Raw genomic sequence first — 12,810 nt, forward strand, 5'->3', positions numbered from 1 at the left:
AGAAGGAGCTCCCAAGAATGGCCTCCGCCAGTGTCTTCGTCCCCAGGATGAGCCACAGCCCCGCTTCCCCCACCTCTCCAAGAGACTCCCTGAGACCAGCAGGTAGGTGTGGCCCTCGCTCCTGTCAGATGACTGCTTTTGCCCTGAGTTCTGGAACACGGCAGATTTTATGTGCTCCTTTTAAGAGCCTACTCTCTTTCCCTCAGTCCTTAGGGACTCCTGAGGCTAAGCCCCACCGACCTTCAAAGCCAGATTCCCGGGTTTGTCTTCTTGCTGCCTGACCCCAGGGCTGTGGAGCCTGATATGGGGCTCAGCACGCTCACTCCCGGGGCAGAACCTCTGCAGCGTAATTACCCTCCAGTCTGTGGGTTGTCATCTCTGTGGTGGGGGACCGGGTTGTTTCGCCCCCTCCTACCTGTCTCGTGTAGCTCCTTCTTTATGTCTTTAGCTGTAGATTTTTTTCTGGTAGGTGCTGGTCTTTTTCGTGGGTGGTTGTGATTTTGGTGTGCGTCTGAGAGAAGGTAAGCTTGTGGTCTTTCTGCTTTGCCCTCTTGGCTAGTCTCTCCTTCCCTTCTGTCAGTTGTTTCAAAGAAACAGATCTTGGTTTCATTGATCTTTGTAAAGTTCTGGGGTTTTTTACTCACAGTTATTTGTTGTAAAATAACAAATTATGAGCCATGGAAAGAAATAAAAGAGTGTGACCCATGGTTAGGAGAAGAGCTTAGAGAAGCTGAGTCAGTGATGGGCCAGATGTTGAACAGTTGGAATGGATGAGGAGTTGGAAAATTTTAACAGGAAAATGGAAGACTGTGAAAAGATCTACCTGGGAATGCAGAAGTGATAGTACCATGTTAGAAGTTAAGGACTCATGTGATGGGCATAACAGCAGACTGGGCATAGTTGGCAAACTCCAAGTAGAGTAGGTACAAAGCTGAGAAACGCTGCTAACTCAGCACTGTTAAATCTTCCAGTTCGTGAACATGTAATGTGTTTCAGTTTAAGTCTGATGACTCAGGACAGTGTTTAGTATAAGTTTTCAATATATAATATCATGTATTCCTAAATAGGTTTTTTCTTATGCTATTACAAATGAGATTATTTTCTTAATTTTATTTTCAGGTTGTTCATTGCTAATGTATGGAAATACAAATTATTTTTGTATAAATCCATGGTATATTTGTATGTTAAATCTTTCAACCTTGCTGAATTCCGTGATTAATAGCTTTTTATGTCTTTTTTCTGGAATTTTCAGTGTGCAGGATCGTGTCATCTATAAATAGAAGTTGTTTTATTTCTTCCTTTTCAGTCAGCATGCCTTTTATTTATTTTCTTTGCTGAATATCCTTGCCTGGAATCTCTAATACAGTGTAGTATAGAAGTGACGGTATGTTAACTCTTCTCTAAATGTTTGCCATTCTTATTAAATGGTATAGAATATAAACTGTATTTGTGTCTGTCAATATTGAAGAATACTGACTTCATGAAATTAGTGTCATCGTAATTATGGGATGGTGATTGGGGCCATTAAAAAAATTTTTTTTTAATTGGTGGAAGATTGATTTACAATTTTGTGTTGGTTTCTGCTCTACAGCAGTGTGAATCGGTCATAATTATATCCCTTCCTTCCTGAGCTTCCTTGGGGCCATTTTGATCTACAAAATATGTAACTGTTTTTTTGATTGATTGAGGGACATTTTAATAATTTCACTTTTTTTACTTTTAGGTGTTCTCAAATAATGATGAAGGCCTTATTAACAAAAAGTTACCCAAAGAACTTCTTTTGAGGTAAGGGTAGGGACTTTGTATATGATTCGAAATTTAAAGATTTAAAGATTTCACGTATGATTCAGTCATCAAGTTCGAAGACAGTCTCCTTTCTCACTGTGAGTCCATAGCATAGAAAAACAGCCAGAATTAGCCTAACTGACTTTCTGTTTTTGTTTTATAGAATGCTGTTCAGCTTGTTGTTAACTTTTACTTGGTCTAATCCAGAATGTACTAAGTATGTACGTAGCATTGGTCTGGATTCTTTTTGTAATGTGGTAAGTATTGTAATAATCTCCAGTAGGTGACACTGTTTGGGTATCAGTAGGTTATCTCAATGTAGTCAGTAACGCGAGGAGAGGTTATTAAGGCTGTGAGCTCCTGAAGTTATAGACGTTTAGATGTTTTCTGATATATTGATTTTAAAATAATTATACTACGTGTTCTTACTGAGCACTTAAAATGGTGTCAGCCCACATATTGATGTTATCCATTTTATGAGAATTCTGTGCTAAGTGACAGTACTGTAGAACAGGCTCTTTGTCCTTTATTTTTAGCATTGCAGAAAGTACAGGTAGTGGTATTTTGCTTGGCATTTCGCCAAGTAAACCAACATTTGTTGATCCTCAGGCAGTGCAGCTTCCTTTCCTACTCAGCAGGCACCAAGGAAACCTTATTTTAGTTTTGGATGTTATATTTTAATTGTTAACAAACAGTTAATACATGAATACATGATAATCTCAGGTGTGGCGTTTCCCAAACTTTTCATATCAGTAATGTTTCACAAAACAAAACATAAAACTTATTGTGATCAATAAGTATGGGAAATGCAAGGTACACAGAACCAGTTTCTTTACTGCGTGCCCTCTCAGAGCCTTAATAGGCTGATGAGCATGGTGGTGCTCCCAGATGAATAACTGTGGCATTTCAAACTTACTGACCTTGGAACTCTTTTAATAATCCTTGGAAATCTGGGGGGGAGATGCTGACCTACAGTAAGAAATTGACCTGCTGACCCCATTCCCTGCCTGCGCTCACTCTCATTTTAGCATGTCGGGGACGAGTATGTGTGTTCTGTTTCCATACTGGGGTTGCTCTGTAAATGCCACGGGCTGCTCACCTTTGCCGCCTCAGTGTTTAGACTCCTGTTCTTGAGTCTGGAATGGGGTGAAGACTTAGTGTCTTGGGCTGATGATCACCTTTTAGGGGCTTCAGAATGGCATTTCATTGGTCATCAGGTGTTGCCATGCGCTCATTCTGCTCAGTTAATAAAGAAAATTAAGTCATGGCAGAATCACAGAAAAGATACAGCAGTCACGTTTTATTTGAACAAAATAAATATTTGCTTGGCTAAGAGAGAATATTCTTTGGGTATAATGACCATTTTAAAGTTCCGAAAGTGGTGACAAGGAAAGAGTGATGTGCTTATCGTATCCACCCACCCGGTCTGGTCAAGCACAGTGAGCTGTGGAGCCAGCGTGGCTCGGGTGGGCCGGCTGTGGCCGTACGGCTGTAGGGGGTGCCATCCACAGCAGACCACAGTGAGCAGCGTTTCCAGAGTTGAGCAGTGTTGCCCTCTTGGTCTGAGCACTTTTCTAGCACAGACATCAGACCTTAATGTGAATATGTCGTTTATACCCCGGGGTGCTCGTAACCAGCTTCAGGCCGACCCACCTTAGTCATTCAGCACTGGAGTGCGATTAAACCCCACCCTTCTCCTGAATACGGCTGCTCTTTGTGACTCAAGGCTGCTAACTTAATATTTTTTCCCTTCTGGTAGAATTAGCTCTTACACTGTACTCAGCCGTGGTACTGTTTCTACCTATTGACCAAAAGGGAGGAGGAGTTGGGGTGGGGAGCGCTGTGGAATTATATAACTTTCTGTGCTGGTGTGATTTCTGAACTGCTGTTTTAGAAATTTTGATTCTTTTAAGGATCCATCATGGACCCAGCTTTCAAAAATCCTGGAGTCGCAGTTTTTGAATCATGCTAAGGCTCACACATAGATCATTTTTTAAAACAGAATTGTCGTTTGAGAGCAGATGTTTATAACATGTTTATTCGTAGATTTGCATTCCCACTTCTTTCCTTATTTTGGAGTCTGTAAAAGGGGAAGCTAAAAGTTAAAGGACTGCCACGGTAGGTCTTCTCTGACTCTTGCGTCTCAGGCCTAACTCCAGCCAGATTTTAATTTTTGCTGGCCTTTAAATCATTTCTGTCATTTTACTCTCAGATTTTCTATTCCCAATAGTAAGAGCTTTCCCTTTCCCAGCTACCCTTTTTAAGCAAAAGATTGCAGAAGAGTTTGAGCCTGGTTGCCAAAGCAGACGTCTTTGTCGTACGTTAATTCCACAGCCAAGTGAATGAGCGCTGCAGAGTCCCCGCCTCACGGAGCCTGAGTGCTGATGGCTTCTGCCGAGCTCAGCGAGGTCGGCATGCTCTCAGCCTGTCTTCTGCTCACATTTCCACTTCGTGTTGTGCACTTCTTTGTGACAGAGCAGACTAACCCTGTTCTTACTGAACTCCTGTTTACTTTCCATCTCCATCAACAGGTGTGAATTCTTTGACTTTATGATAATCTTATTTACTTGCCGCCAAGGTCATCTTCTCCTCTGCCATATTTTTACTGCTTCTGTTACTACCCTCTTAAATTCTCTGCTTGCCTCCGTTGCTGATCATATACAGTGAAGTCTGAGCTTACTCTCTGGAACCATTAACAAGCATGACCTAGAATTACGTACTCTTCATCACTTTATATCACTTCGAATCCAGTCAGAAAAGTCGGAGTTTTTTTAATCTGGTCATCTTATATTTCTAGTTTTAAGACCCCTCAATATTATTAATTCACAGACTCCTTCTGGTACCCGTTTTTACTTTGTTACTTAACAAGCATTGACAGTTTTGCTCTTTCTGTCCGGCTTTCGCTTATAAATTAAGGATGTTAAAGTTCTCCTCTGCCCTTCACGCACACACAGTTCAACAAACAGCTTGTGTTTGCTATTCCTGGAGTCAGTTATATAATGCTCAAATAGTGGAAATGTATAGTTATAATCTCTGTGTCTGTTAGTGAGTTGGGTTGTCCTTGCTTATATTTATGTTCATTGTTATTGGATATGTTACTTTTGGAGCTTTACTTGGTTGAAATTTCTGCTCTCCCCATTTACTGGTTGTGTGACCTTAAAGTGACTTCACTGTCCAGGCCTAATTTCCCATATCTGTAATAGTAATAGTTCTTACTTAAAGGGGCTGTTGGTAGCGCTGAGCATCTGGCATTTAATAAATGTTAAATAAATGTTTTATTATTATATAACATCAATTTTGGATGTCTGAATACTTAATAAATACTATTGATAATACAGTTAGTTTTAATACAAACAATTGATAAAAGCAAGCTATCCTGATATGCATCTTAACATATGCTACTGCTAATGATCTGGTAAAGGACCTGGTTATTAAGCAAGTTAATATGGCCTACTGCTTCATTTCTTCAACTTGCACTAATTTAATCTCAATAGAAATTGCATACTACCATCTGACATTAAACTGACAACTTTTGGCGCTTGAGCAGAGCAGTGGTGTAATTATGACAACTGATAATCATTTTGTATTATTGAGAAGGCAGTCTCTTGGAAAGAACCATTCCTCTTGAGAAAAGCAGTCTGGCATGAGCAAGTATTGGCCCACAATTCAGGTTTCAAGCTGTAAGATTAATTTATTTGACGTTAAGTTTTTACTTCTCTTTTGGGCTTCCCAGGTAACTCAAACAGTAAAGAATCTGCCTGCAGTGTGGGAGACCTGGTTTGATCCCGGGGCTGGGAAGATCCCCTGGAGAAGGGCATGGGCACCACACTCCAGTATTCTTGCCTGGAGAATTCCATGAACAGAGGAGCCTGGTGGGCTACAGTCCATGGGGTCACAGAGAGCAGGACACGACTGAGCAACTCACACAACACACACACACGTGGTTGTTTTCAGATTTTAGTGCTGAAATGAAAATGCATGTAAACAGCTTCATAGGAATAGGGAGTGCTACATGCAGTAAATATTTTAAAACATTGTGAGAAGACATGGCTCTTGTTAGTAATGAATAATAATGAAAGAAAACTTGTTAGACATATTTTTAAAAACCAAATCACCATTATCTATGTAATTTTCTTTCCTTTTAAAATGTATGTGGATCCATGACAAAGTCCTCAATGTGTTTGTGGGCTTGATGAAGAAGGATTGATTGGCCCAAACAGGAGAGCTGAGCCTAATAATTTTGGCAAATGCAATCAACTACATAATTACATATAATTTGGCAGTTTTACTAGTTTGCTAGGGAAAATTATAAAGTAACTAGCACTTAAATTTTCAAATTTCCCTTTTCTGAAATTTATAAGCCAGTTCCATGAGTTAAAATAATTGTGGTTTTGTTGTAATTATTAAGTTACAGCCCAGTGCCAATCTGTGATCAAGGGACCCTGGGGAGCAGTGCAGTAAAGGGCTCATTCCTGTTTGGGGCATCATTGAATGAGCGTTCTTGCTTGCTGGCTGGTTGTAGTACTCCATGGACTTTTTCAAGGACTGGTACCTTCTGCTGTCTTGATGTCTTTATATATATTCCAAGGCAACCAAACAGGTAAGATGCTCTTTTAGGGGTACATACTGCAAATTGGGCCTCCCTGGTGGCCCAGATGGTAAAGAATCCGCCTGCAGTGCAGGAGACCTGGGTTCAATCTCTGGGTCAGGAATGGAGAAGGGAATGGCAACCCACTCCATATTCCTGCCTGGAGAATTCCATGAACAGAGGAGCCTGACGGGCTGCAGTCCATGGGGTTGCAAAGAGTTGGACACGACTGAGTGACTAACAAGTAGTCACAGAACTTCAAATATAGGTTTAAACATCTATGCAGATTTTTCTTTTTGTTCAAGAGGCTTTTATTTTTCCCTTTTGGTTTGGTCCCGTTTATTGTTGTTTTACCTTGTATGAGGCTATACAGGACTGAATTAATGTATGCTGAAATTAGATGCAGATGCTTAAAGGCCCTTCCCTCTGTATACTATTATGTATTATTTTAAGGTTAACATCTAAGTCCAAATCATGGCAGAGGCAAATTGTTCTCTGGTTGGGGTTATGCTTACAATTAAAACTCTGATGATGCCTTTGGATTTTTAAATCTACATTGGGGTGGCATGAAGCATGAATAGAACTCCACAGATAAGGGTGAAACTAGTACATTCTACTCTAGAGTGTTATCCCTGCAAAGTTATGTTAGAGAACTGTTAATTTAAAAGCTGTGAATTCAGTAGTTACAACAGAAAAGATTGGCAAATTTGATTCTATGAATAGTAAAATATGGCAAAATATGCAGCCTAGTGGTAGATGAAATAATTCAAATACACATTATAAGAGAGGGCTATCTTCTTCAACATATACACAGATTATTAAAAATTATTAAGAAACAGATGGATTAACTCCTAGAAAAATTTGAAGAGGGTCTGAACAAAGGAGGAAATACAGATGGTCAGTAAATATATTGAGTTGAGTTGCTAGAGGTCATAGGCTTGAAAGGTTGTTGTTGAGCTGTGAAAGACGCCAGGATTCTTGGCCTCCAGAGGAGAGGAATTCAACCCAGGGCCAGTGACGAGGCTTGATCACTCAGAGCTTTTGTGTAATGCAGTTTTTTTAAAGTATAAAAGAGCAAACTTGTGACATAGACATCAGAAGGGGGCAGAAAGAGTGCCCCCCTGCTAGCCTTTAGTGGTATGTTATATACCTATGAGCAGGCTGCTAATTAGAGAAAGGAAATGTCTAAAAACTCAGAGTGGCACCGGGCCCCTCACCCACAACATGCATTTTGAGATAACATTGGCACAAGGTGAGTCTTCCCGGGCCATAAAACGACTGACATGAATCTTGAAGAAAGGCAGGTTTCCAAGTAAATATATAGTTTCATTAACATAGATCAGAACAATGAATGAGTAGAACATACTGGTTTGTTGAGCCATTACTGATTCTGAGTCTTAAGAGGAACAGACTTGAAGAAAGACTAGGGTAAATACATAGTTCATTAACAGCTTAAGAAAAACATTTCTGTAAGAAAAATGCATTAGTTAGCTCAAGGTTTGAGAAAAGTTCAGGTGTAACCAGGTGTCTTCATGGTAACAGAATTTTAAGAGAAACCTCCTTTTAATTATGCATAGAGAAGGGAAAAAATCTGACACTTGTCGTTTGTTTCCTCCTGCCGCTGAAGAGAGAGAGAAAAAACGCCTGACACTTGGAGCCTGTTTTCTCCGTTTGGAGGCCCCTTAGCCTTTCTGCCTGTTACCTTCTCAGGCTGTGCAAATATTTAACTTCATATGTAACATTTGTTTTTCCAAAGTGGTCTTATCAGCTTGCATTCACACAGACAGTGGATGAGAGACCCAGTTGAGTTGTTCTTTCCAGTTTTAAATGCTGCGTGTGTCTTAAGTATAGATTGACGTCTCATTGCGCTGCTGCTTTGAATTTCCCTGAATTCTAACGACGTCAGCATCTCTTTATACCTTTGTCACTGTGTATATATCTCTTGCCTACTGCCTATAAAAAAACCATTTTGCCTGCTGTCTATTATTGGTCTGTAGGAGTTTTCTTTCCCTTTCTTGTTTTTGTTTATTTATAGTCTGCGCTGGGTCTTTGTTGCTGCTCTCCGGCTCTCTTTAGTGTGGCGAGTGGGAGGCTGTTTTCCGGTTGCGGAGCGTGGGCTTGTTGCCTGGCTTCTCTTATTGCGGAGCGCAGGCTCAGGTGCTCGGGCTCCGGTGGCTGTGGCCAGGGGACCCGGTCGTTGCGGTGGGCTTGCTTCGTTGCGCCGAAGCACGATCGCTGGATCTAGTCGGCGTCCCCTGCATTGCAAGGCAGATTCTTAGCCACTGGACCACCAGGGAAGCCCCCATCTTGTTCTTAATAGTACTGTCTCCTCTATAGTTTTCCATTCAGTTTTTTCAAGTAATATCTCAATAATCTTTGTAAGAGGAGATTGGGGGTTTTAATGATTAAAGTATTTTATTCACTATGATTATTATTGCAGTTTTCTATTTTTTAATTTATTTTTTATCTTACTAATTTTGCTTCTCTCCTGCTTAAAACTTTCCCTGTTGCCTTTACTGTAAAGTCCACATAAATTAAGACTTATTCTTCCAGAACTTTCCACTTACTATTTCTTACTGTATTTCCTCTCTCACTCTTTTCCAACTTTCTTGTAAACTCTTGATAGCTAATTTACTTCCAGCCCCTGAAAGTGTCATTTAATTTGTTCTCTCCCATAGTCATTCTGCTTTCTTGGAAGTGCCAGTCTTAATTTATTTTTTATTGATGTGTAGTTGAACTACAATGTTTTGTTAATTACTGCTGTACAGCAAAGAGACTCAGTTTATATATATATATATTCAGTTGTATACGCCTTGCAACACCATGGACTGTAGCCCGCCAGGCTCCTCTGTCCATGAGATCATCCAAGCAAGAATACCAGAGTGGGTTGGCATTCCCTCCTCCAGGGAAATGATAGGCCAGAGTAGAAGAGAGTGTGTGCGTTCTTTTTCCTGTTCTTTCCCATTGTGGCCCATCACAGCATATTGACTGGGCTGCCTCTGCTTTGCAGCGGGGCCTTGCTGTTTCTCCGTTCTGTGTGCCAGAGTTTGCATGTGCTGAGCCCCCACTCCTGACCTGACCCGCTCCCGCCCGTCTCCCCCTTGGAACAAGTCCTCTCTGTGTCCCCGATTCTGTTTGTGTCTCATAGATAGGTCATTTGTGTCAGAGTTTGGACTCCACGTGTGGGATACCGTGGGGTATTCGCCTTGCTCTCTCTGGCTCCGTGGGCAGTTTGTGTCTGCATCCATGTTGCGGTGAAGGGCGTTGTTTCACTCTTTTCTATCGCTGAGCAGTATTGCTCTGCATGTTGTACCACTTCTTTATCCATTCAGCTGTCAGTGGACATAACTCGAGCTGTTTTCGTTTCTTGGTTATTGTGCACAGTGCTGCTGTGAACATTGGTGTCCATGTATCTTTTTGAATTATAGTTTTGTCTGGATATATGCCCAGGAGTAGGATTGCTGGGTCACACGGTCATTCTGTTTTTAGTTTTGTGAGGGACTTCCATGTGGTTTTCCACCGTAGCTGCACCAACTTAGATCTCCACCAGCAGTGTAGGAGGGTTCCGCTTTCCCACACCCTCTCCAGTGTTTGTTATCTGTAGAGAAGGTGCCAGTCTTTTGTTCACCCCGGCTTTCGCCTAGTTCAGCCTCAGGCTTTCTCTAAGTTCAGGACTGTGTTCTCTCTCTCTTGACTGTGTGTATAGGTTCTTTACACACTTTATAATTTCTTGTGTTTGTCCTGGGTGTTGCATAACACAGTAAATCTAATCTTTAAAAAGTCGAGGTTTTATATATATATATAGTTGACACAGGTATACAATATAATGATTTGGTATTTGCACATAACTGCAAAATGATCACCACATTAAGTCTAGTTAACATCTGTTGCCACACATAGTTACAAAACTTTTTTCTTATGATGAGAACTTTTACGATTTACTCTCAGCAGCTTTTGAATATGGAATACACTATTATGAGCTATAATTGCCATGCTCTGTATTGCATCCCCATAACATTTACTTGGTAACTGGAATTGTACCTTTTGACCCCATTCACCTGTTTTGCTCACTCCTGCACCTCTGGCAGCCACAAATCTGTTCTCTGTATCTTTGAGATCAGGTGTGTGTTTGTTTGTTTGTTAAGATACCACATATAAGTGAGATCATAAGGTATTTGTTTTTCTCTGTGTGACTTATTTCACTTAGCATAATACCCTTGAGGTCTGTCTGTGTTGTCACAAATGGCAGTTTCATTCTTTCTTTATTGCTGAATAATTTTCGTATATAACGCCACCTCTCACATTTTTTATTCGTGTTACTTCTTTGGCTGTGCCGGGTCTTAGTTGCGGCACGCAGAACCTTTTCTTGTTAGTTCCCTGACCAGGGATCAAACCTGGGCCGCCTGCACTGGGATCCGGGAGTCTTAGCCGCTGGCCATGAGGGGAGCCCCCCCGTTTCTTCCCTTGATCATCCACTGATAGACAGGCACTCCCGCTGCTCCTGTGGCTTAGCTGCTGTGAGTGACGCTGCAGTGGACGTGGTTGGTGTGCATATCTGCTGCCCAGTCTTAACGCGTTTGTTTTCTCCAGACGAATATCCCCAAGTAGCACCGCTGGGTCATATGGTGGTTGTATTTTAAATTTTTGAGGCACTGCCATACTGTTATCCACGGTGGCTGCACCAGTGTACGTCCCCATAATTGTGCCCAAGGTTTGCTTTCTCTCTGCATCCTCGCCGGTACTCACTTCTCGCCTTTCTGATACAGCCATTCCAGTAGGTGCGGGGTGTTGCCTCGCTGTGACCTTGATTTGCATCGCACTGGGGACTAGTCATGTGGAGCACCGTTTCCAAGTGCCTCTTGGCCATTAGTGTGTCTTCTTGGGAAAGATTTCTGCTTGGGTCCTCTACCCATGTGTAAACTTAATTCTTTGGTTTCTTGCTGTTGGGTTGTATATATTGTATATGGTTTGCAGATATTTTCTCCTAGTCAGTAGATGGCCTTTTCCTTTTGTTGACAGTTTCCTTTGTTGTGCAGAAGCTTTCTAGTCTGAGGTAGTTCTTTTGTTTCTTTTAGTTTGGTTGTCTTTGCTTTGGATGTCAAATCAAAAAAATCACTTCTAAGACCTCGGTCAAGAAGCTTACTGCCTATGTTTCCTTCTGGGAGTTTTATGGTTTTAGGTCTTCTGTTTCAGTCTTTCATCCATTTTAATTTTTTTGGTTATAAGACAGTGGTCCAGTTTCATTCTTTTGCATGTGGCTGTCCAGTTTTCCTAGCACCATTTATTGAAGAGGCTGCTCTTTCCCCATTGTATATCTTGGGTCCTTTGTCATAAATTGATTGACCATATATGTATGGGTTTGTTCTGGACTCTTTGTTGTTTCATTGATCTGTGTATCTGTTTTTCTGCCAATTAGCATATATGTATGGATGTGTAGTGGGTGGGCTTGTCTTAGGTATATGTGGATTATCTGTGAATGTATACTTATGAACGTATAGGCATATGTGTGTCTGTGTGTGAGAACGTTCAGGGCAGAGAAAAAAAAGTTTCAAAAACAATACTATATTTGGGAAACCTTGTAGTTTATAGTTTTCTTCTCATGGCCCTTGTATGTATTTATTTATGCTTATTTGAAAGTGCATGAAACATAGCATTTTCTTCTGAGCTTTTCCCTACCTGACATTTAATGATTACGCTCCCCTATTACCAAATACTTTTCATAATTACCATTTCAATGGCTGCTTCATATTCCATGAAGTTGATAAGTAATGATTTACTTAACCTTTTGGTTGCTTTTTAAAATTGTAGATAAAGCTGAAATAAATTCTTCTGTTGAATTGTTTCTTTATGATAACTTCCTGAAATGGAATTACTGGATTAAATGAGAACATTTTTACAGCTCTTGATAAAGCCAGTGTTTCCAGAGGTTGTCACAGTTTAAAATATATATATATATATTCAATATATAACTGTATAAATTTAAGTTGTACCACATGTTGGTGGGGTCCATTCATATCTTGTAATGTGAGTGCCATTGTAGTGTTAGCTAGCACCTCTGCACATCATGTAATTACCGTTTATTTGGGGGGAGTAATTAAGATCTAATCTCTTAGAAAGTTTGGTTTTATTACAGTGTTGTTATCTATAATCACTATATTGTTGATTAGATCTCTAGGACTTATTTATATACTAGTTGCAAATTTGTACCCTTAAAACAATCTCTCTTCTGTTCCCCCAGCCCCAGACTCTAGCCGCATCTTTCTGAGTCTGGCTTTCCTTTCGGGCCCACGTATAAGTGATACTGTACAGTGTTTGCCTGTCTCTGACTTATCTTAGCAGTGTCCTCAGAAACCGTGTTGCCGCAGATGGCAAGGCTGTCTTCCTTCTCGCGGCTGAGTGATGCTCCGCTGTGTGAGCGGGCCACGTCCTCGGCTGTG

The 12,810-nt window shown here is 40.9% G+C and overlaps 1 protein-coding gene across 2 annotated transcripts in view; it reads left to right on the forward strand.

The window, feature by feature from the left end:
• The window catches only part of FBXL2 (F-box and leucine rich repeat protein 2), a 76,777-nt gene that overhangs the window by 19,411 nt on the left and 44,556 nt on the right, over positions 1–12,810 (forward strand). For both annotated transcript variants that reach the window (XM_018067011.1, XM_018067012.1), the window contains exon 2: positions 1,724–1,785. In XM_018067011.1, the coding sequence (XP_017922500.1) occupies positions 1,724–1,785 (62 nt within the window). The remainder of the gene's footprint in view (positions 1–1,723; positions 1,786–12,810) is intronic.

Source organism: Capra hircus, chromosome 22 (genome assembly GCF_001704415.2).
Source record: "Capra hircus breed San Clemente chromosome 22, ASM170441v1, whole genome shotgun sequence".
Lineage (NCBI taxonomy): Eukaryota > Metazoa > Chordata > Mammalia > Artiodactyla > Bovidae > Capra > Capra hircus.